General features: G+C 43.0%; 2 protein-coding genes across 4 annotated transcripts; one reads left to right on the forward strand and one right to left on the reverse strand.

The window, feature by feature from the left end:
* Positions 1-194: 194 nt before the first annotated feature.
* On the forward strand, positions 195-6119 carry LOC120546706 (WD repeat and coiled coil containing). 3 transcript variants are annotated; one of them, XM_039781816.1, is made up of 4 exons: positions 195-495; positions 1180-3094; positions 3444-3564; positions 5050-6119. In XM_039781816.1, the coding sequence occupies exons 2-4, from the start codon at positions 1181-1183 to the stop codon at positions 5241-5243; spliced, it is 2229 nt and encodes a 742-aa protein (XP_039637750.1). In that variant the 5' UTR covers positions 195-495; position 1180; the 3' UTR covers positions 5244-6119. The 3 variants fall into 3 exon arrangements, with proteins under 3 accessions (XP_039637750.1, XP_039637752.1, XP_039637751.1); XM_039781818.1 differs by lacking the exon at positions 3444-3564 and having other exon boundaries at positions 5050-5219; XM_039781817.1 differs by lacking the exon at positions 195-495 and having other exon boundaries at positions 765-3094.
* On the reverse strand, positions 5643-23103 carry mfsd2b (major facilitator superfamily domain containing 2B). Its single transcript, XM_039781820.1, has 15 exons — positions 22910-23103; positions 21884-22243; positions 17493-17618; positions 17262-17386; positions 13874-13997; positions 13496-13574; positions 13186-13367; positions 11767-11857; positions 10860-10981; positions 10270-10353; positions 10015-10098; positions 9770-9879; positions 8329-8472; positions 7825-8001; positions 5643-7092 (listed from the first exon to the last, which is right to left on the reverse strand). Exons 2-15 carry the CDS (start codon positions 22223-22225, stop codon positions 7044-7046), a joined length of 1839 nt encoding a protein of 612 aa, XP_039637754.1. The 5' UTR covers positions 22226-22243; positions 22910-23103; the 3' UTR covers positions 5643-7043.
* Between the last annotated feature and the right edge of the window lie 2936 nt (positions 23104-26039).

The following is a 26039-nucleotide window of genomic DNA, read 5'->3' on the forward strand; positions in this document are numbered from 1 at the left end:
CCGTGGGACAGCCAAGATATTTTCTAGTTTGTAGCGAGACAGCGTCGAGATCTTCAACTACACTACGTACGTCGTCTTCAACCTTGTCAAATACTTGCGCCACACGGTGGGTGTGCTAGCTAGCTAAGTTTTAAGTTAATATCAACCTTTGTCCTACGCAATTTTTTTCATTTATTGGTTGAATACATTTTTTATAGTGAATATTTAACTCGTTTTAGTTCCCTTAAATTGCCCAGTATTTCACATCTATTGAACACACACAACGCAGCGCCCTCGAGTGGGTAAATGAGTAAACACTGGCAAACGCAAGACGGCTATAACTCAACTACATATCCCATAATGCACCGACAACGTTAAGGTTAATTTAGCTTCCGAGTCAATTTGAAACGAACATTTCAGACACATTTCGACCCGGCAGAACGTGATTTTATGGACGAGAAACTCAATTTCAGTGTTTAACACGGATTCCACACGAGATGCTTGTGGTTTTATAAGGTATTCGTAGAGTAAAATTACATGTTTGTGTGGAATTCTACGCTAATTATTAGTTAGGATGCTACATAGCTAAAGGTTGACTAAATATGCATTATTATTAGTATGAATTGGAAAACTTCTGCGTCTCATAATGGGGGTTAATAAAAGTTTATAACCTTGTCATTTTAACCATATATGTGCTAACTTTCCTTAAGTAAGGCAGTATTTTGTTATGTTTTATAACGCTCATACAGTTATATTCTGATTTTCATATTCAAGGTAATGTGCTCCAGTAATAAAAATATCAATTATGAAATATTTGTAACTTGCACTGCTAAAAACACGGCAGTTTCACCATAAGACAAAATGGTGGGATAAGACACTCCTACTCAACACATAGCTAGTTTTGTTAATGCCCTGACCTGTCCTTTAGAGGTGTGTTGTTAATGTCATTCAGGCGTAAGCAGCTATAAGTGTTCGTCACCCCTGCCTCGGCTCAGCCAGAGGGGATTAAGGCATGTACTTGGAAGGAGACACGACAGGCTTTTGCTATTCTTGAGTGCATAGGTATAGCCTAGGCATCTAGGCAACAATAGCTACTCTTGTGCAGGACCAGACCACATACAGGTCTCTGTCATCAATGTAAACTTTCTCACAGTCATATTTTATTCTTCTTTTTCTATTTCACTCCTTCATACCTGCAAGGATGGATCTTGGTAAGGCAAAGCTGCTTCGGACAGGTCTTAACACTCTACACCAAGCCATCCACCCTGTGCATGGGATAGCATGGACGGACGGCAGGCAGGTCTGCCTGACAAGTCTCTTCTTCATCAATGGTGAGGTGAAGTTTGGGGACACAAACGTTATCGGGCAGTTTGAGCATGTCTTCGGGCTCTACTGGGGCTCGCTGTGCTGCTCTGACTCGCCGGCCTTGCTGGCTGTTCAGCACAAGAAACATGTCACTGTGTGGCAACTGCAGCTCAGCGCGCTTGAGCAGAACAAGCTGCTGTGCACTCAGACTTGTGAGATGAGCGAGCCTTTCCCCTTGCTCTCCCAAGGCTGTGTGTGGCATCCTAAACTGGACATCCTGGCTCTGCTGACCAAGAGGGATACTTCTGTGCTGTTTTCCGTCAGGGTGGACAACAGGAGAATCAAAGCGGACATCAAAGGTAGTGGACTTATCCACTGTGCATGCTGGACTAAAGACGGTACACGCCTGGTGGTGGCTATAGGAAGTTCTCTTCACTCTTACATCTGGAATGACATCCAGAAGAGTCTGGTGGCCTGCTCCTTCTGCCCCATCTTTGATGTGGGAGGCTACATCTGTGCCATCGAGGCCACGGGGGACGCCCAGGTAGCTGTGGCTACGGAGCTGCCTCTAGATAAAATCTGTGGGTTAAATGCCGGCATAGCATTCGACATGCCGTCAGATGCTGAGTCCCTGCATAGCCACGGCTCGCATATGGTCATGTCAGAAGAAGACAACTTTCCGGACTTGAGAAGAAGATCTTTTGAATCGGAGAGGTCCAGCGTCAGCAGCTCAGGCCCTCTAGACCTCACCCACCTCCTGGCGAGGCACCGTCGCTCTGACCCCAGCCCCCTGATTCACCTGCGTCGCAGAGACACTGTGACAGGCTCTGGCCAGGACTCCTCACACCTCATCCTGGTCACCTATGAGCGTAAAGTCACTACCAGCCGCAAAGTCAGCATCCCGGGGATTTTGGTTCCAGACATTGTGGCTTTTGACCCACGTGGCTCCACAGTTGCGGTGGCTTCCAACACCTGCAACATGGTGCTCGTGTATTGCATCACAGCCTCCGCCATGCCAAACATTCAGCAGATCTCTCTGCAGACAAACGAGAGGCCCAAAGGAGTCTGCTTCATCAATGACAAGACGCTGCTGTTGATGGTGGGCAGACAGAAGTCCAACGACCCTGCCTTCCTCCCATCTTCTAACACCGATAAATATAGTCTTCGTCTCGTAGCTAAAGAGCTGATGCTCGATGGAGAGACTCCAATCCCACCATCCCCCTCCGCTCACACCCATGAGTCTAATTTCTGCGCAGGGATTAGAAGGCACTCGGAGCAGCTGTCTAAGGATGAAAGGGAGCGCCCGGGGATTAGGGACTTGGTGTTACCTGGAGGGGCAGTTTTTCGTTCACCAAGCAACAGGCGTAAGCTGGTGGAGGAGGTGAGGAGCGGCGAGCCCAGCCCCGTCACCAGCTCTGTGGACTTCTCCGACCGAGCATCAGACAGAGCGGCGTCCAGCGCGTCCTCCATCACCGTGGAGAGTTTCGACATGGACCACGTCAACCGTATGACCAGCCTGGCGGTGGCCGGCCAGGCCAGCAGGGACTCCAGCCGGGCCAGCTCTCCTCGCCACGAGCCTTCGGACAAGCTCCACACAGACCCGACGCTGCCCATGCCCGAAAAGACCTCGGCCCCCGCCAAGGAGCGCGCACTGGAGCAGCTGGTTCACAACATGGAGAGGCTTTTTACGCGCTTTGCAGATGTACAGCAGTGCCTGACAGAAATCAAAGATTTTACCCAGAATGGCAGGAAGGCCCTGAGTGTCTACCCCAATGCCTGTGAACCCCCGTACGTCAATGTCACATGTCAGGTACAGTTTTACTCACTACATTTTCTCTGAGTATTTGTAACCGACGGGGATAACAACCCTGGCTAGAGAGAGGGAGATTCCCTTTCTTTCTACAATCTCTTTCATGAGCAGCTTTTGCACGAGAGGCTTAAACAGCTTAATCAGCGGGAATTTACACTTAAAGGATAAGACAACTGAAATACCTGGACCTGTTTAATGTGTTACAAACACACAGCTATGGTGTGTTATCAGGTATCCGATTAAGTTAGTCAACTGTTAGAAAAGCACCTTAGCTCGACTTCTTTGATTTATTCCTGATGGGGACTGTTACTCTTTTTCTTTACTCGGTCCTCCTTTTGTGCAAATGCAGAAGCAGTTATCGGAAAATGTGTTCATTGACGAGCGGAGGCCGGTGTTGCTGTGTGATGGGAAGCTGTGTCTGCGGGCCCTCCAAGACCTCTTCAACCTAACCATTGTGGAGATGATGTATGGTGTGTGCAGCCTTTTTTGCCTCCATTCTTTGAAACGGCACTTCCGAGTTTGGTATCGTTTTTTTTTTTTTTTTTAGTTAGTTTATTAGTTTAATTTTATTTCGGTGTCATGCCAAACATTTTGGCCCATCTCACATGGGATTACAAAGCACCACAAACTTATTTAGCAAACGTCTTCCGGTCGCATATACAAATCATTCGGAGAAATACACGAATACAAATATATACATACACAAATATATACACTACAGGTCAAAAGTTTGGGGTCACTTTTTCCATTCCACTCCATTACAGACCGAATACCAGCTGAGATCAGTTGCATTGTTCTTTTTAACCAGGGCAGCAGTTTTCAGATTACATTATGTGCTTACATAATTGCAAAAGGATTCTCCACTGTTGTCGAAAGAAGTGGCTGATCTTTAATGCATAATCTACATACATACATACGTTATCGGCAACCATTCATCCAATGTTCCAAAGGGACATTCTGTTTACTAATCTGATATCATTTTAAAAGGCTAACTGAGAAAACATTGGAGAACCCTTTTTTGCAATTATGTAAGCACATAATGTAATCTGAAAACTGCTGCCCTGGTTAAAAAAACAATGCAACTGATCTCAGCTGGTATTCTGTCTATAAAACGTTTGACCGGTAGTGTACACATGCGCACACCACACACACACACACACACACACACACACACACACACACACACACACACACACACACAGAGTACATACAGTACAAACAACAATTCCTCATCTATACAGATCATCTCGGTAAAGAGCTTTTTTCCTCATCTCCCAGGCTTTCTCAAGATAACTGGCTAAGTTATATGTTTCACATGTGGATAAGTCCGTGTAAACCTTAGAATTGGTTTGTCTTCACTACAAAGCAGTACGTCTAAGCCACCTTCTTCTTGCCTGTGAGATTAACCCTGTTGTGAGAGAGCGTGTGAGTGAAAGGGTTAATAAATTCAAACCACTTAGAGGAAACTCCTTGCAGGCCTCTTGGCCTGTGAGTATTTTCAGCAAGCGTGTGTGATGGGTATCCCTAGTGAGGACACCTGGAAGTCATCCGATAGATAGATAGGTTGTCCAAGTCCAACTCTCTGCAGTTACTATTGTTATCTATTTTTTTAAACCTTCAAGTTACCCATTCAGAATGCATTCTAATTGATAAATTATTTTATTGTACAATTTTAGACGACACTTTTTAGCATTGTTACCGTACGTAAACTATAATTGGAAGTGATTAAAGCCCTAGTTCAGATTACAGGGCTTTAAACAAAAGCAGCTTACTACTAATGAGCATATTGTTCTGTTGCTGTAGCAACGCACCGTCCTAAACTGAGACACAGCAGCAAGTAATGGCTATCACAAACTGCATTTTGCAGTGGTTTAACACTGTATTAGAGTATTAATCAGAACTCAGATGTACAGAAAACCATGCTCATGCCAATAGTCTTGTGTTATTTTTTCCAGGTCCATTGTGGATTGTACTCGTGGCAGATGCAGACGGCTTTGTGCCTCTGATGTTCAAGTCCCAAGAGGAACTTACGGTGCGGAACGGGAAGCGGAAAGCTACCCTCCGGACTCCGGAGAACTCCGTCCCATCCAGTCCAGCCCCCAGCCATGGCCCCATCACAACGACAGAGGCCTCATATAGTGCCTATTAACACACACCTCCATTTATGTACTCATGCAGTTATAACCCTCTTACTGAAATATATTTGAGTGGATCCAAGTATGCAGTGCAGAGTGAATGTGGCATGAACTTGTAGAGTCTCACTAATGCAGTTCTATGTCAAATTTATTTTTCTATTAAAAAAACAGTGAGTTGAAAAGGGCTGCCTATTCAGATGTGATGTTTACATGTTGCTGCTTTGAAATGAAAGCTTTCCCGAAAGAAGTTTGAGCACCGAGCAATGTTTTTTTTCTTTAATTCCCTTTTGACAAAATGCAGTGCAGTTGTGGAGGACACCACGTGTAGTGCCATAGCTTTCAGTATGTTTTAGAGATGTGTAAGACATGTTTTCAATCGTTCTTCTGTCCTGATACAAGAACCGAGGCTTATGTATGATGTCAGTGTTTTATTTGGATCTGTATTTGTTATTACTAGAGCACTGCAGAAATCCCCACACTCAAAGGGGGGGAGTATGAAATTAAAATTTTACCCATAGAATCTCTGTTTTGGCACTTTCATGCTGAAAAGTCCCACTAAAATGAATGTGTAACACTCAAGTGTAATTTAACCTTTGTTATACAATGCTCTGGGTTATATAAAAATCATATATCATATAAAATGTTGAACTTCTCCTATATTTGTAATGTTACCAAGCTCAGTAACACAACTGACCACTAGAGGGGGCAAGACTCAACAGAAACTTTCCTGTCATTGCTACATACAGCAGTGATACTCAACTTGCTTCACAGGGCCAGTTAATATACAACTTGTGATGGCACCTGATATTAGCAACCTTGCATATAGCAATTAAACACAGTGGTTTAGGATTGGTATATGAAGTGGGAAAATAAAGGCAAATTCATCTGTCTATTTTTATTGAATGGCCTGTTTTCAACCTTTCAAGTGGCAAATCCAGTCGCAGCAGCTCGCACAGGTCAGGCGTACGCAGGGGCGCTTCTAGGATTTGAGGACATCCGGGACTAGCCCGGACCTGTCGGGGTCCGGGGGATCCTGGGGCAAAAGGTCCGCCAGATGACAAGCACTGGCCAGCGCCATTCATCTGCATGTACTGTGCTGCAGTAAGAGAGAGACGGACTCGGGCAGGCTTCGAACGAAGGATGTGAGCAGGGTGGAGCGGGAGATAAGGCTAAGCTCCAACATTTAAAAAAATCCGCTTTGCACTCCATCCAAAAACCCACCCTGTCTCTGTCTGGCACATTATTCACATTCAAAGTACAAAAAAAAAAAAAGATTCCAGTGAAAATTCATTTATTTTTATTGCGAATTAGAAAATGGCTGGGGGCTACCCGTCACGGGCCATAGGTTGAGTATCACTGCTGTTCACAGTGTCATTCAGAGCTCTACAAGTGTATCTTGTAAAAAAAAAAAAAACATCTTTTGGTAGCATTTTGAATATTAAATCTACATAACTAGTTTACACTCCTTTGTGTGTTACTTATTTTACTTCAGCAAAGAGACACACATTTATTCGGTCTACCAACCAACCTCTACAACATTTATTCATTTCATATCATCAGCCCTCAATAATCATGTATCATAAATAAATAACAGCATTGTAGAGCTAAACACAGCAAATAATCATATACATTCATTTATATAAATTAGGTAATCTTATATATCCAAGATGACTGCACAGTACATGTGAAAATGAAACAAAAATGTTTACATTAAAACAATTTAAATATCAGTGTAATATACACTAATGGAACAACTTTCCAGCGGCGTCGCTGGAATACGTGGCTTTGTGAATTCACTTCATCCCAGATCCAGGTCACACATTACTCAAATCTTCCATTGTTTTGGAGCTGATGCTTTGTTTCCTGTAGGAGACATCAATGTGTTACATTAATATTAGTACAGGTTTGAGGTCCCTTTTTCATACTTCACTACTCCAACTTATATTTTCCAGAGGCAAATATTGGACTTTTTACTCCACTACATTAATCTGACACCTACAGTTATTGGTTCATTTTCTGATTAAGATTCTACATGCATAACATAATCACATTTTAATATATCAATAAAGTGAAATCTTTATTTTGTAACATAAATTGGACACAGAGAGGAGCTAACCAGCCATGTAACACTTATATGTCTTTAGCATTTCCATAAAATTGGGGGACTCTCTAGAGTCACAATAAAGAAAGAAAGAGAGCGCCTGAGATATCCTGACTTTTATTCTTTGGTGTGGGCCAAGCTCCTAGTCCTACAATTCCCATGTTTCAACTCAATGGTGTCTTGCATTAGACCCTGATTGCCTCATAAGTGTCCACTTTTTTCAAACACAGTTTGTAATGCAGGCTTTCTGTTGAAGATGTTAAGTCTCAAACCCAAGACAAACTTTCTAAAAGAAAATAACTCTGATGACGTCATCAGGGTTATTTTTTCAAACTTTAAACAGCTCCCTCCGGAGGTACAGAAGACATTATACAGCTGTATTTACAGGCTGAATAGAGCTCCTCATGACGAGTAAACTGAACTTCATGTGAACATTTAATGGAGTGCCCTTTTAAATACCAATCGGTTTAAGTTTTGTGATGATTTCTGCTCACCGTAGCTCATCCAGGCAGAATCTGTTCCTGAGCCGTACGTCTTCGGTGATAGGATAGAGCAGTAGGATCATTAACCCTGTAACAATAAAGGCCACTGGGGCAGCACCAATCAGCAGCTTCAGGGTGTACACTACAGGAGCAGGCTGCTTGCAGGCGCCGGTGTCATACCCTGCAAATCTACACACACACACACACACACACACACACACACACACACACACACACACACACACACACACACACACACACACACACACACACACACACACACACACAAACACACACGCAGAGAACCAATTTAAACCCAGGTTACAGGAAATCGACATCCAGCCTGACGCTGCAATACTGCAAATGAGTAAACTCCACACCTTTCACATTATGAATCATACATCAGGTCTGGGGTTAATGCATTTCTGCAAGGTATCATGACACGCTAAGTGCAGTTACAGAGCATCATGCAGTATGTAAATGTATGGTGCATGTGGGATAGTAATGCAGACTCACTCCAGGCAGAGGGTGGACACCCCCAGGGAGATGCCTGCAGCAAACTTAGTGAAGAACACGTAGAAGGAGTAGAAGATGGCTTCATGGCCTTTACAGTAGGGGTTAGCCAGTCTGAAGTCATCCACCACATCTGGCAGCATAGACCTGAATTGCACACACATACATGCAAAGTTGAATGCACACCAATCTATGTTTGTTTGTTTTTTTTTGGCAGAATTTTGTGAACATGTGTCCCTTGTCTTTAATTCTCAACATCGCTCTAAGACATGGTCAAATTCTAAGCTGATGCATGCCTAAGACCTCCCTCATGGTCTTACTCTAATCATCTTATACAAGATGGTAGCAGCTGATGATGTTACGTCTACTTATAGCGTTCTGATAAACTGGTGGGCTAAAATTACAGAGCTAATAACACTATTAGATGACGAGCAGCGGGCGGTACCACCGGCCTCGGCCCACAGACAGGATAAACAATCGGCCCCTTCCAAAATAAACATGCCCCTGCGGGAGGCCCCTGTAATTTGGGGTTTGAAAGGAGGGGACAAGAGATGAGTGAGGAGCGGAGGCGGCAATAGAAACGACTGGAAAACAGACACGGAGAAGAAGACTGCTTTTCCTCTGGCGGTGTATTAGCTCTGTGATGGTATAGAAGATTTATAGTAGACGCCGCCTCTGATTCATAAAAATGACATCACATCCATGACCGTGACATGACCTACGTGAATGGACAGGGCTCTCTAGGTACAGAGTCACCACTAACAGCAGGTTGGTGCACTATTGTGGTTTGACTGATGGCACTTTGCATCAAATCAAAGGGAACTAACATGAGCAGCACAACCACTGCACAGACAGACATATTGTAGCACTGCAGTTACATAAACAATGTCAGAGGTTTAGGGGATTTTGAATATTCTGGGGATATGAAATAAGCTGTAGCATATTCCTTTTAATCCCCATTGGGGTGGCCCGCAAACATAAACTTGGCAGATGGTAGAGAGACGCCCTGGACAGTCCCAAATAGGGTTGACATTTTGACAGACTCTTACATTTCAATACCAGCAGGCAACACAAAGAGTCTCCAGTCTACCTGGCTTGCCTGTATTTAAACCGCTAGTGGAAACTGGAACATCCGAGAAGAAGAAAAAAGAATGTATGTGATCTTATAATAGATTATTTTGCTCAAATATTTAAACAACTTTTTGTTTATTTACAATTTGGGTGTTTTTAAATAAATGCTGATCCTATAAGTGACATTTTGCCTAAATAATAATGTGGGAAGACCTTTCCCAGAAAATGGTGGAAAAGTGTGTTACCTTCACTGCGAACAACAAGGAAACTATCATATGTGGATCTAGTTAGATCTAAGGACATAAAGCCAATAAAATATATCTAAATTGTTACGAATAATATAATATGATCTGAAGTGCTCTGAAAGTCTTACCATGGCAGCAGGAGCGAGGCAGCCACACTGAGTCCAGAGGAGACAGCCACAACGTAGGCCACCACAACATTGGGGATGAAGACCAGCATCATGGTGAAGGGCATGATCCACTAGATAGAGGGAAAGAGTAATTAAAAAAAAAAAAAAAAAAGACGAGGATGCCACATTGCCAACTTTGTTCGCAAGATGGAACAGAGTGTAATAGTCAGCGTTAAAAGCTACCAAAATAAAAACAGTATACTCACTGTGATACCGCAAAAAGCTGCCGTCTTCTTCCCAAACCTCTGCAGAAACCATTGCCACAGCGGGATGCTTATCACTGCAGAAACCTGGGTAAACATGTGCAAACAGTCCTAAAATTGTACCACTGTTGAAAAAAATGTATCTAGTGACAATGTAGTGTTGCTCAAGTTTACCACTATAACTCTGTATTTTACAGACAAGTTGCAAGTCATCTTTGGGTACTTGTGAGGTGAATCAGTGATAAAAGCTATTCTCACCAGGATGGTCAGCACAATATTCTGGAAGTGATCCCTCAGGTCGGCGGCGTAAGTGCAGAAGAGGACAAAGTTGCTCTGTACCAGCTGCAGAAATCAGAGATCAAACTTTCAGATATTCAGTCATGTCTTGTCTACTCAGCACTGTCGCTGGGTGCTCAGCTTGCTGCGCCGAGTGCCGAACCAAAGTGACTGGAGAAGCTGCTGACGGTGTTTTGCAGTGATTTATTCCCACTCCGGGCTCACACGGATGACAACTGACACCGCCACGGAGATGATGGGAGGAAAATATACAGGAATAGATCCGATGCAAAAGTAGGAACAGTCTGCAAGAATTTAAACAGCCTAAACCCCAGGTGTGAAATCTGAAGCATCTGCCTAAAAGTGACAGACAAACAGCAAGAATGTGCTGCGCTGCTATCACTCTCAAGAGACTTAAAACATGCTTTAAACCGTGAGCTTTCAGTAAGTGCTCTTCTATATTGATCGAATCAACATCGAGCACCGGCAATTCTTCGGCATTGTCAGAATTCCAGGACTCCATTTGCTGTAACGTGTCTGAGAAGTGCTTTATAAATACATTTGCTTTATACCTGAATGGCGACAGTGATGAAGAGGAATGCAGCCGTTAGAGTGAGGTATGGCCCGTGTCTCATCACCAGGATGAAGCCCTGATGGAATGGGATCTGCTTCTCTGTCCTTGGGGTGTACGGATCTGAAAACAGTAACACGTGGAATAAGAATACGAGTATGCAGCATATCCAATAACATGCAGGAAAAGAAAGGCGATGTGTTTGCTCACTGGCAATCCTGGAACTGCCCCTGCATTGCAGTGGATGCTGTTTGTCATTTAAAATAAAGATCAGAGCATTACAGCTAACACTGGCAGAGTCCCAAGTGGTCCAAAGACTATATATAAATAATTAAAAAAAAGATGCAAGGGAAAGTGTTACGTAGTATGCAATCTTAGACCAATAACCCAAAGGGATGCCCCCTGGCTACTAATTTCATCTCCAACTGTACTGGTTTAAATCCAAAATGTGTTGATATCTCATTAGGGCTGCAACTAACACTACTTTTCATCACTGATGTATGTGTTTAATCATTAGCATATAAAATGCTGAAAAAAACAGTCAAACCAAAATGTATGTCACAAGTTCCCAGAGCCTAAGGTGACATCCTCAGATTGCTTGTTTTATCTAACCAACCGTCCAAAACTCAAAGACGATCAGTTTACAATGTTATAAAAAAAAGGAGAAGGGCAACCATTTCATCACATGTTAGAGTATTGCACTTCAATAATGTTGGGCCACTCTCAAGAGACAGAATTAAAATAACAATGGTCAAAATCCAAGTCTCAAGCGCATTATGAGATAACCGCTTCAAATCATTCCTTGATTAATATAACTGTTGATTATGCTTTTTTTTGTTGTATACTTTGATTTAATTGTTTCACTACTATAGTGTTCTCAGAACCCAAAAAGAAAAAAAAAGTCTCACCATCTTTCTCTTTGACTCCCAGGAACATCACCAATGTGCAGACGAGGAACACTCCTCCTACAACACCAGCAGCTATCATGTACACCTTCTTCTGCAGAGAGAAAGAACGCACATGTAGCAACATCAATCCATCGCTTCTTACACAGCAAAGCACAATCCAGTCTATTTTAAGCCTTTTCTCAATCTTTAATTCATAATGTTCTCAAAATGCCTAAAAAATTCAAATGCTTCATTTCAACATGCTATACATCCATTCTGGATATGGTCACGGTAGGTGTCAGTTTTTTTACTCAACTGGTAGCTAGGTCTAGCATGTATTTTGTCCTTTCAGTTCTTCCGAGACGTTCTGTGTTCAGTTAAAACTGCGCATTTCACTGTACAAATACAAGCATAAACAGGAGGAAACCTCAAGTACATCTGTATCCTAAAATACAGCCTTAACCATTTAATGCCGTACCCCGACAGGAACTAGTCTGCCTTAAACAGCCTCTGTTTGTTTGCTATTTTTCCATGTGGCTCAGCCTAGCGGTTCATTATTATTTATGCACATCAAACGCTCCCTGTTTCCGAAGGCAGACCTAGTTTGCCCAGACGGTGTGCCACCCTCACCAGCGACCGCAGAGGAATGTAGCGGGTGGCTGCAGAGGGTTGGCGTGGTGAGCGGGTCGCCCCGATAGGGTTCACCCAAAATCCATTGGAAAAGAACCATTTGAAGCCCAAATAGCTGCGGTGCAACCAAAATCCAACGCAGGACAGTTTGGACTCATTTTATCGCCACAAAAAAAAAAAAAAAATCCCATGATGGATTCACAGCAGCAATCGTGTTTATTCACAGCTCCGCAAACTGAAATGGGGATGTGAACGTGTCCTATCGTGTTCCTTTCCCTCCAACTTTAGGCCAAGCTGCAGCCACCTTGAAGTAACAGACTAATACTTCCAACATATTGAATCTGGAGTGCCTTGTTCCAAATGTTGTGGGTGGGATATAAATAGGCCTAATCACTTGCAGACTGTGAAGACCCCTCAATGTGGGGGCCACAGTTTGGAGCCCGATGTGAGGGAGGAACCCCCTTTGTGGTCATAACAGGGGAGCTGGCTCAGGATGTCGGGTTCAGATATCAAACAGTGGCGTCTCCTTTCGATCCCGTGGGTTTCATGGGTTAAAACATGAGGCCATTTTGGATGTCAGAACCTGTAGACAGTCTGTAAATATGGACCCAATTTCGAACAGTCCTCCTTTTCATTCAGCGCTGCTTTTTTTTCGGCCCCCGGGTATTTAGCAGAAGTAAACAGGCTTGAGCACACAACGCAGATCCACGTTAAGTGAGAATGCTGATGACAGTCCGAGTTATTTTCAAAGCAACTCTGTGGCCTACTTTGAGCACACCTGGGCTCCTGGTTTGGCACGGCGACACTTACTGAGTGTGACAGGTAGTCCTGGGAGCGCACCAGTCTCGTGACGATCTCTGCCCCGCTGCTGTTGCCAAGGTAACCGGCAGACATGTTGTGAGGCGGGCAGTGCTTCAGAGTGTGAGCGCTGGCCACAATCTGGCCCTGGATGGCAGCGCCCACAAGTGTCCCCAGCACTTCCATTGTCATTCCTGGCATCACACAAGAAAAGATCCAGCTATCAGGTCCAGCACTTACTTAAAGTAATTCACACATTCAGGACGATTAATTCAGCATTGCAGGCATTCAAAACTGTATTTTTCATATTAAAAGAGCTTACGGTAAGCAGTGGCTGAGTCTCTTTCCTTCTGGTCTGTGCTCAGGAACATGGTGAGAGCAGAATAAGGCACGTGGAAGCACTGCAAAGGAGCAGAAAGACACAGTCATGGTTCGGGTAAAAAAACAAGTCTGGCACAGCGGCAGTCAAACGGTCGCACATAATGGTGGAGAAAGATAATTCATTTTTATTTTAAATTTTTTTTTATTTCTTAGCCTGGCAGCATGGCTCTAGTTGGTCGGTCCACCACTTTGGTCCAGACCAAATATCTTAGCAACAATTTAATGAATTGCCATAACACTTTGTACTAATGACTTTGGCGATCCCCTGACCTTTCCTATTATAGCGCCACAATCAGGTTGACATTTGTGGTTTTGCAACGTTCTGATATGTTTGGTAGAGGCAGTAAAAGCCTAGGTACCAGAAGAACCTTCCGCTGATGAAAGGAGGAACAAACCAGAGGTAGAAGTAGGAGACCACCAGAAACGGAGTGCAACCCACCATCCTAGAGAACACAGACATATGCCAGGTGAGACTAACTGTTCATTTGAAGCACAAATATCATAACTTGTTTTCAGATACAATTATCTTAATTACATTTCATGATTTGTTTCAAGTGATTACGATTCTAAGCTATCTCCAAGCAGCCGCCATCACCATTTTAAGCTGTCAGAGTAGGGATGACAGCGGTTTTGTTATGTAATATTCATAGCAGTGCAGTGTTCAAATCAGGCCATATTTCTAGCAGATTACAGAGAGGCTAAGCTGACTGCTAAATGATTATGTTGTAAGTATGATAGGAATCTGTCCTGGGAGGGACGGGCGAGCAGGGAAATACCACAATATTTCAAACCCACATAGCGTTCAAAGATCAACACACACACATACACACACACACACGGATATTCAGTACACACTCAAGCAAACGCAGCATGAAGCAATTCTGCTGTGTTGTGCTTTTCTCAGAGCTTGGAGTGATACGTGGGCCATGTTTAATTCATAGGTAAACAACTGGTTTGTGTCATCATGGTTAAAGTGAACAGCTGTGTGTTTTGAAATGAAGCGAAACGGGGTGTTCATGGATGATCAACCGTATGACTTTTCTGCAAACGCCAATATATCATCCACCCTCTTCTACTTTTGCTTTAAAGAGCAAATGTGAATGTCTGTCATGCGGTGTTGAGCCTGGAGCAGCTGTAACGTCAGCACATCTGCAGGTAGAAAAAGGTTGACTGTTGGCATTTTTGGTGACCGTGACAAAACCTGCAGGGGTTCTGAACTCTGACCCGCTCTGCAGCAGGAGTTATGAACAGAGAAAGTGGGAGAAAGAGGTAGAGAGAGAGGCAGGGAATGGTCATTTCTAGCATCGTCCAGCCCTCCCACCTCACTCTCCTCCTGATTGTTTGCTCAAACAAAGGCGGCTGACAACGCTGGTGCTGCAGTATTGACCGCTTGGTCATGGGAAGCGATGAAAGGGCCCCGGGGTCGATGAATGGGACAGTCAGAATGTTCCTGCAAGATGACTGTGTTTGGGGAGAGGCAACAAAGGCACGTGCGCCAAACACATATTTTCTCACGCATCAGGCACGCGTGAATACATATTTATACCTGTCCCAATAATCTGCACAGTCTTAATTAAGCCAGGACGGGTTGATAGGAAGCTGGCACACATATTTCTCGCCTCTCTGACTTGTTCAGGACACTTGCAGAATGTTAATTAGATGGTGTGCAGTGGAACAGAGGGGATTAACTGTAGCAGAGGTCTGGTGGGTGCGAGTTGATATTGGGTTTAGTAGTGTTCGTACACTCCTCTACATTTCAGTGGGAAATATATTGTGCTCCAATACATGATTTACTTTCCAAATTAAGATTTACATAAAAAAAAACATATATATTGATAATTTCATAAAATACAATCTAATGTTAAAGATTAAAACCTAAACAATCTAATACACATACTGTATTTTTTCAGTCACAGGGGCCAAATTAGTAGTAGTATTTTGCTGATAATACCTTAATAATAATACAACAACTTTACTTCAGGTTCTTAGTGCTAATTGTTACTTGTAATGGAGTATTTTGACATTGTTGTATGGGTAGTTTGATATACCATCACTGTCACCTTGTCTTTCTCTAGCGGAGACAATTTTCTATGAGAGAAAAAAGCTTCTACTTGCCACCGGGATTGTGCATTACTACAATCACAAAATAATAAACAGGGCAGTACCCAAGAGGGCGTTTTGGGCCAAATGACTCCATCCTAAAGAACTCCAAGATAGAAATCACTTCATGTCTGGCTGTAGATGTGACAGCCAGAGGGGGGGGGAACACTTCCTGTTGGATGGGCAGAGGGGACTTTCCAAAAAGGGTCAAAACTGAGGGAGTGTCTTGCCATCTCATCACAAATACTACTATTTAAAATACCCATGTATACCACACACACACACACACACACACGCACACATACACACGCACACAGACACACACACACACATACACACATACACACATACACGCACACACACACACACACACACACACACACACACAGACACACACCTACAGCTTCACGTGGGTAATCAAAGCTGATTTAACAGCCATCAGCATCTGTCTGCTATTGAGCGCTGCTGGCTGGCCACAGTGGACTTGGTCCCCCTCCAGCTCTGTCAGCTTGTGTGTAATCTATGCTTTATAATGCAGTAGGCATTAGATACTGAATGTGTAATTACAGTAAGTGTCTCGCTAGTGTGTTTAAAAGACATATACTGCACACATGCCGCTTATAAAATCATCTTTGCAAAAGGGGATTTATGAAAATGGATGGTAATAGCTTTATATAATCCACAATCATAGAGCCACCACGTTAAATTGCGCTGAAAGGCTGTGAGATATTGAGCATACAAAGAAACAGTTGGATGATGCCCAAATGTGAAATGAGGCGTCACATAAATGTATTAAAATGTCAACGAGCAGCACGGTGGCAACACGATTTATGAAAGAATGCCGATGAACTTCCTTGTCTATTGTTGTCTGTCCCCAAAAGGCGAAAGGCAGCTCACGCCCTTGAAGCATACAGTATGCAAAGCTCATCAGAGGGAGTGCGGGAACAGTGCAATTAAAGCACAAAGGCTATTTATTCAGCCCAATCCTCAGGTGAGAGGCTCAGGCCTGAGAATAATTTCAAAACCAGCCGGAACTGGAGCACAGGATTTGTTTTTCTTCTCATTTTCCACAAACATTTGCATGATGTAGCGGCCATAAATATACGTCTGAGAGATGGGAGCACACCAAAACAAGTTTCATAATCTGTGGACAAATTGCAGTCCTTTATGCAAGCTTAGCTGTATGTCAACAGCAGCATAAAAGAAGGATCATGTAGCTTAGATAAATAAATAAATACTAGTTTCGCTTCTTTTATTCAATTGCTTACATGCCATCCTTTTCTAGGTTACAGTCAAACAATACAATGTTGTGAGTTAATTTGACTTGTTAGCCCAGAGGGTCATTCCTCATAATTTTCTTTTGTGTCAATATCTTAAAAACAGTAATAGTCCTTACCCTTAAGAACTGTCTCATTATCAATATTTGCGTGCAATCATATGTTTTGAATCTAATTTTGTCAGGACTGCCTAGCCTTACCTTTGAGCCAATGAAAAAAATCTAAATGTAGAAATGCGGGGAATAGCAACAAAAGGAGTAATACAAAAAAAAAACAATGACTGAAATGACAATGATGGGGTTTCCTTCATAGTGTGAGCAGGGAGCTCACCAGGGCATGAGTCTGCCAATCTTGGTCCATCTGCTCTTTGTAATGAGGAATCCGACTACGGGGTCGCTCACTGCGCCCCAGGCTTTACCGATGAACAGCACCATGGAGGCCTGGAAGGCGTTGATCTGCAGAGCAGAACAGGGACAGACTGGAGTTAAAAACACACCCACGTATTCACATACAGGAGCCATATACACGCTTTCTAATTCTCTTTGTCCTCAAACCCATTACCTGAGCGACATCAAGCAGGTAGATTTGCAGGAAGAAGGCAGTGGCGCTTGCAGCCACCTCCTTGGGCGCGCCGCCGATGGCGAAACACAGCTTACTGCATAATGTCAACTTCTGGCCCAACTCAGTCTGTGGGGACAAAGGTGACAAGGGAGAGGGGGATGAAATATGAATAAGATAACGGTTGCCTTGCAGGTCAGGCTGCTAATGAGCAAATTAACTTTTCTCCTCTACAAGCATTCTGATGAAGAATCTCATTCCAAGTGGGAACAGGAGAGAACAAATAACGCCACCCACTGAAAAATGTACAATGTATAACTGCTTACTGTTGAGGTTTAAACTAACTATAAGGTAACTGCTTTCAACATGGTTATGAATTTATGGACACACATTGTTTGCAAGTCACATATTCATGGTAACCATTCATTCAAGGCCAATAGATGTAACTGAAAAGAATGTATTCAGTTTAAATTGAGCATGCATTTATATCATATTTTCATCCCGCTCATTCCTGGAACAGGAAATCAGAAATATAAATACAAAATGTGTCACTTACTTACTTTAGCCAACATGCATGGATGATTCAGTCATAACGTGATCAACTGTATGTTTCTGTTTCGGAAAATAGTATTTCAATGAACGCCCTAAAATCCAACTAACTAAACTAACTTTCTTCTTTTTTAGTTCCTTAAGGGCCGGGAAACTTCCTAGTTAAACTTTAGACTATACTTCCTAGACACGTCAATGTGAAGCAAGGTGTGTCGCTTTCAAATAAATGAAGTCATTAGAACAGACTTATGACTCATGAATATTGAATCCTGTAGTCATTCATAATCTGAATCCTCTCGAATTCTATTTCAGGTGCTCCTAAAATAACATTCCTTCTCGTCTTAATGTCGCAACGATTCAGTGATTCAGTGAAATGCAAAGAAAACAAGGAGTAGTTGCTAAAGTGCAACCACGTCACACTGCAGCTATGATGTATGTGGACGATGAGTTAGACGGTGATCTGTTCCTTCATGAGTTCCATTCCGTTAAAAACACGCAAACAACAATCAGGACAACCTTAAATCATCACTCTTCCTGTAGTTTCGTCTCCGTAAATGATAGGCTTCTCTAGCAGACAAAAAAAAAAAAAACGATGCTCATGTATAAAATATGTGTGCATATGATGTGGGTGTTACAGTAAAATAGATTAGAGAGGATTAGAAGCAGACCCCCTGCTGGCTGTTTGCATTTTGGTCTTTCTGCGCAGACACTGAGGCACATGGAGCAGCCTAAGAAACCCACAAGTCATCCACGGCTCCGTTTCCCCTCACCGTGCTCTGCCAAAACCATCAGGCACGTGACTGTGTGTGTGTGTGTGTGTGTGTGTGTGTGTGTGTGTGTGTGTGTGTGTGTGTGTGTGTGTGTGTGTGTGTGTGTGTGTGTGTGTGTGTGTGTATTCAGCAGGAAAGCAAGCTTTCATCTTCACACATGAATAAGACGAGACACCACAGTCTAGGGAGCCCAATATTTACGACTGTCTCCGGGGCTGTGCAAAACCTTTCCCTTTCCCCCCCTTCTGTATAACCTTTGGTGTCAGACACACTCTCTCTCTCTCACACACACACACACACACACACACACACACACACACACACACACACACACACACACACACACACAAAACAGTGTCACTCTACATCTAGAGCCTTGGCTTGGCCCACAGCTACTCTCCTCAGAGTTTTATGAAGAGGGGAAATCACCAAAGTAAACGCAGCCGCGACCGACACACTGTTATTATCCGGCCCACGTTTTCTCTTCCTCCTTTTTTTGCCCCATCGAAACATGGAGGAGTTGGAGAACGACAATTACCAGGAGGGAGGTGTGTAATTATTCAATCGCAAGACAAGCGGGTCAGAGTAAAGTAAAGGCTGCGCGGCGCTTTCAACTTCAAAACTCTCTCTTCTTCCACTCTCGCTGCAATTACCCCTAATTGGAGAGAACAATTAAAGTCTTTGGTGTCCAGAGAACGCCGCTTAACTGATGATGTGCAAAAATACTCCAGTGCATCCAGCATTACTCTCTTTCTCTTTCTCTCTCTCTCTCTCTAAACTGTCATTGTCACCCTCGAAACACTAACTCTCAATATTTCATTGCTTTGTTCTTATCATCAAAGACGATAAGCAGGATATCCCTTCTACTGTTGTCTGGATGCACAAACAGCGCGACTAATACACAAATCAACACACGCACGCACACACACACACACACACACACACACATGCAGAAACACTAGCTAAGTCTAAAGGGAGCATCTGCAAAGTTCTTACTGTCAACAAGCAAGGGACAAGGACAGATAAGACTAATCTCTAAAGTTAATGAATCCTTAACCGCTAGAGGGAAAACAATTTAAAATGTCTGAACTGCATCGCAAGTGATTTAAATCAGGATTGAGGATAATTCTAGTGCAAAGAAAGGAGGAAGAAAAAGCCTCTTGAGCCAGCTCAGCTATATTCTCCGAATAAATGTGTACATGTAAAGCATGGTGTTAAAAAGTTAAGCTGGTAAAATGGACCCATAAAGACGTTGCCTGGTGATGCTGGCTAAACTCGCAGGGAATCGGTCCAGAAAATGTAAAGATGGACAGAATTTAGAGCCAGTCCAGTTTAGTCATTCTCCAAAAAATGCTCCACATGCGAGTCAAAGTGACAAAGCTCTGTACTTTTGTGATGAATCAGGAGGCTCTTTATGGGAAATTTGCTGTGGCAGTTTACTGCCCATGGATCCATCATTTAGTCTCATTCACAGAGGGAGAAACCGCTTTCATCTATAATGTCCCACTTAGTCATCCGATACAACCTTATTTGACTTTTCTCATACATACAACTTAAAAATTCCTTTTGTGGACCTAGTTGTTCAGAGAAACATGCACGTCTTAGTTTTGTTCATATTTACTTTAAAATTTCTAGTTTTCTAGTGTTATCTAACTCATCACATTTAAAGAAATGAATAGCACATTTGCAGGCTTAGTAGCATGTACTGTGTTGGGGTTAAACTTGTAGTTTTAAGAGAACTTGCTGTGTATATTGAAGACGTGTTACAGAAAGTCAGGGTTGTTTCCTTTGATTTTAATGACAACAATGCTAACCACAATGAAAGTTAGTGTCCACTTCACTTCCTACTTTGTAGCTCTGGCCCAAAAGTGGCTCCAACAAGAGCAGCTTGGAGCAGCAAGGTCTTTGGGGCGAATACAGACTTTAGTCTTATTCTTTATACTGAGAAAATAGTCAAGTTTCCATCCAAATATAGTACAAACTCATTTCCAGGAAACTGGCTGAATAAAATGCAAATGAGTGTGCCATATTTCATCCACTACTCTTATGTGAATGTTAATTCTCTAGTTCACAATCAAGTTCTGCCATCTACGGGGGAAACTTCCTTCACAATGGTTTGTTTGTAAAATCTTGTGTCAAATCCATTTAGTCAAAATAAAAAAAAATACTGCAGATTAGATAGAGGTTTGGCAGAGATGAGGCAGTTGCAGAACTGGTTAGATCAAGTGATCATGGGAAACCTAAGTCAGTGTAGCCAAACAGAAAATGACTGACTAACTGCCGTAGTATCGCATTACGACAGTATTTGAAACACTGTCTGCATAATGTGGTATCTACCTAAATAAAAGGGGAATGCACCTTTGTAAAGGCTTGGTTCTCTGTCTTTACAGCCTGTACATGCCATGAGCTCCTGAAGAGCATCAATCTGAACACACATCCATCCATCCGGCACAAAAATTAAAACACACTCTAATACACAAAAGATGTGCTCGCTTCACAGACTTATCGCCTTCTAGCACTCAAATAGCAATCATCCATTATGATAAAGAACATAAGATAAAACAAAAACAGTGAGAGGGATGTCAACCCGGTCGTCTTTGCGAGTAAGTCATCCCTTTCTACTGTCTATTCGCTGTCATGCTTCCTATCGTGGCTGTGATTACTCATCACTCCATCACTTAAGTTCACAGATCAGGCGAAAGAAAGCAATCGTCTACAGCAGGTCATCCCATCAATGGGAACAACCTTTCTCAACTGAAAACAATCAACTTCACGCACTGAATCTACTGGTGGATTACAGTTCACGCAGGAAAACAATGCAGCTGATTAATCACAAACAGATAAGCGACTAAAGAGATCACACTTTCAATCTTTTTTTCCCCTCTCCATCCAATCATGTGAAGTCACTCGCAGCCAAACTAAGCCGCAAACACACCAGATGAGATTGAACATTCAACACTCCGATTTAGTGTCTCACTTTGCAGCGGCAAGGGTACGAACAAGGGTTACACACAGCGTGCCATTACAATGTGATAACAGCAATAGAAAAGAAGCAGCAGAAACAGGTGAGCTTACCTGCTGAGGAGTTTTGGGGAACAGCGGTTCAGTTGGCTTGATGAGCTTCCCTGCAGAGCCCTGCGCTCCCTTCTCTCCCTTGGCCATGGCTGAGAGACTGTGTGTGAGGCGACAGCCGTACTTCTGCGACTGTGTGTGTGAGGGAGTGTTGAACTGAGTGTGACTGTGACTCCTCGTGTGAGCGAGAGTACGAGGAGCCTGCCACTGGGTGGTGTGTGTCAGAGGCTGAAACTGGATGTGGCTCTGACTCCGGGTGTGTGTGTGGTGCGCGTGAGTGACGGCTCCAGAGGCTGGGAGCTCCTCCTGCTCCTCTGTGACAACTCTGCCGCTTTCTGCCGCCATTCACATGCTGTTGTTGCTCTGGAATGAGGCCAGGAGGGAAGGGCAAAGTCAGACAGGCAGTGGTGGTGGTGACACACACACACACACACACACACACACATACACACACACTCAGTCACTCAATGACAGGCATGTACTGCAACATACAAGCACAAGAACGCAGGCACATAAACACACAGACAAAGACTTTGGATGCATGAAAAAAAAACACACACATAAATGGGACAATGCACAAGAGCAAAGTTGAATACAGATGTAGGAGAATGTCACAAGAAATCACACACACACACACTCACGCACGCACGCACACACTCACACACGCAAGCACACACACACACACACACACACACGCGCGCACACACACGCTGACACTCTAGCTTTGAAAGCAACCTTTTTTTTGAATATACAGCCTATTAAAAGTCAAATGTCAGTCATGTTACCATCATCCACTGCTGTATTTGACAGCTTGCACAGCTGGACATGAATGAGAAAGAGCTAACAGGGGCACAAAACGCACAAAAACGCGAACATGTCCCGTGCAGGAGTGTGTTGTCTGCCCCTCGTACTGTTACTGTAAGTGCATCCACATAAAACAACCACTCTGCACACCTTGATAAGAACCTTGAAGCCAGAAAAAAAAAAAAAGAAAAAAAAAAAGAGGAGAAAACACAATTAGGACCTTACCCCGTGCTGGTGGAAAAGCAGCCGGTGCTGTCAGTGGTTGTAGTTCGGTAGTTAGTGAGTTTTTGGTCAATGCAGTGATCTCCCTGTCAGCCAGACAGACAGTCAGGCAGGCAGGATGAGAAGGAGACTGACTGCGGACGATGGAGATGGTCTGCGCGTCTCCACACTTCTCGGTTGTTTTCAGCTGCGCCCTGCAGCGGCCGTCACGGTGTATGGCACTTAAACCGGATTGCCCGTGTGCGCCTGTGTGTGCGTCTGTAAAGAGATTAGTGTATGGCAGGCAATGGTTTGACACAGGCAGTGTGTTTGTTTTGGATGGGAAAGCATTGCAATGATAATAATATTGTTTCTAAAACATTTCACAGAGGTTAACATATAGGCCTAGGCCTAGTGTTTTATTGGTGAGATAGTGACATCATTGTGGTATTTTTAATCAGGTGTGGTAATCCGACAATCTCAATCCTGTAATATTCTACACTTGGTATAAGATAAGCATCACTATGCTTTACTGTTTATTTTCTTGGCAGGTGTGTGTTATTGTTTCCGTATAAGGAAAGTCGATCTCCGCTCGGTGATACGTTTGTTTTCAAACTCTCACCTGTCTCAAATGAATGTGTTATTCATTTTTATCGCAGCGCTGATATCCGGTCGTGCATATCATGAAATGGCATTTTTAATGAAGTGGTGCACGCGGAATGTCAAAAATGCAGTTTGGTTTCATTTCCGTCACGCAATGACCTGTGCAATTCTTTGGAACAAAGAGGCGGAAAGGTGTGTGTGTGTGTGTGTGAAAAAGAAATACTCAACAAGGATGTGCGTTAAACATCTATATAGGCTATTACATATTTCCCACACTGCATCATCACCACCAGATAATCATTAGCCTATGGTGTACACTTCAATCCCACTGCTAAATAGTTTGTAGTAGGTGTAGTTGCTTTGTACTTAATAGTAGCTTTTAAATTAGTTTAACATAGACATAGACATTCCAATACAAGGTAGCCCAGTGTGTGTGTGTGTGTGTGTGTGTGTGTGTGTGTGTGTGTGTGTGTGTGTGTGTGTGTGTGTGTGGTAGGCATACTTAAAGGGGTACTCCAGTGGTTTGTGATTGCATTGTGATTTTTGTAGACATTTAGTTCCCAGAATGGGTTTAGCTCAAAAAACACATGTGAAAAACTTTATTCTAATAATTCTGAGATTAAAGTCAGAATTCTGATGCACCAATCAGGGCCGGGTGGGGGGGTGTCTAACTGCGTGTCAATCACTGCTCATGCACACCCATTCAGTCTCCCTTGTGGGGGGAGGGGCTTAGGAGACCGTTTTGGGCTTTAGCAGAAACGGGGGAGAGACTGAGAAGTTGTTGAAGTTAAAATTTTTGGGCTAAGTCCTGGATCTTCACAATCCTACCTACAGCACCTTTAAACTCAGAACCCAAATACATTGTTTGTGGCCATAATCCTCTTCGTCCCTAGTTGATGATACTCTACGTTCCCTTGAATTAACTGTTAGCAACTGAGCTCATTGGTTTCCTCTCCAATAAAATCTTTTTGAATGAAATCATGTACAATGCTCAGAACTAGCATTAAATGCTGAAAAGGAGTAAATGGTACAGTTCCTAAAAAATAGAACCTCGGGGGAGCTATTGTGACTGCCTTGTGTTAGCATGTCCTGCTAGGGTGTTGGAGGTTAGCTTGCCAGCTACAGTAGTTTAACAACTAGCCCTGCGAGTAGTCCCTACATCGCCAAGCCTCAAAAACCAAACATTTCTCTGGCCGGGTTAGCTCAGTTGGTAGAGCAGGTGCACATATATAGAGGTTTACTCCTCAACTTAGCGGCCGCGGGTTTGACTCCGACCTGAGGCCCTTTTCTGCATGTCATTCCCCCTCTCTCTCCCCTTTCATGTCTTCATCCGTTCTGCTATGCCCTGCTACGTCCTGCTGTAACGCCCTGCAGTGCCCCTGCTACACCATGAACTACTACAACTACTATTGTGACTATTTTTGCCACTGTTCATCACACCCCCCAACTGGCACTGTCAGACACCGCCTACTAAGAGCCTGGGTCTGTCCCAGGTTTCTCCCTAAAAGGAAGTTTTCCTCACCACCCAAGGTTTCTCCCTAAAAGGAAGTTTTCCTCACCACCCGAGGTTTCTCCCTAAAAGGAAGTTTTTCCTCGCCACTGTCGCACTAAATGCTTGCTCTTGGGGGAAATACTAGAATTGTTGGGTCTTTGTAAATTATAGAGTGTGGTCTAGACCTACTCTATCTGTAAAGTGTCTTGAGATAACTCTTGTTATGATTTGATACTATAAATAAAATTGAATTGAATTGAATTAATCTGTCCTGTGGAATTAAAGTCCTAAAATGCCCCAAAAAATCATCTTAAAAAAAAAAAAAAAAATACAGAAGTGCTATCATTTCTGTAATCTAGTAAACTGAACTTCATGTGTTTAAAACAGTGCAACAATAACATTTAAATCAACCTTTTTTTTTTTTTTTTTTTAAATTTTTTTTTTTGCAGGCTCTAATTTATATTGGAAGATAACTAAGTTGTTTAATTTAGAGATCCTTAGTTGTATAAAATAAAATATTTCTTTAAAATACATATAAATAGTTCAATCTAGGCTTGACCCAGAAATGAAAGTAAGCTTTTTCTAAACAGTTTTGGTCTGGTTGGAAAATGAGATACAGTTCTACACATACTTGTAATGCTGTTTTTTATAGGCTCTTTTTCCAGTCTTTCGTTTATGATATATTGAGTGCCTTTCATTTTCCCACAAAGTACTTTCATAAGCAGCTCCGTTAGAGCGAGATGCTTACACTCCACAGTAAGCCTCTCCTCAGAGCATGACAACAAACATGTCATGGAGACGTCGGCTGGTGAACCCATGAATTCCAAGCATGCAAACCCCTTGACCAAAACCACATTATGACAATGAAAAAGGGTGCCGTTGCACAAAAGTCAGCCATATGACCTGCATTAGGACGGGTATGTTTCCGATAATGCATGAAGAGGAATGTGCAAAATGAAAGGTTGGCTGCTGCATGAGTAAAAGGGTCATTCTGAAAGGAAATGTGGGAGTTAAAGGGAAAGTAATTCCCTGCATGCTTAGCCTTATTAAATATGTAGC

Source organism: Perca fluviatilis, chromosome 18 (genome assembly GCF_010015445.1).
Source record: "Perca fluviatilis chromosome 18, GENO_Pfluv_1.0, whole genome shotgun sequence".
Lineage (NCBI taxonomy): Eukaryota > Metazoa > Chordata > Actinopteri > Perciformes > Percidae > Perca > Perca fluviatilis.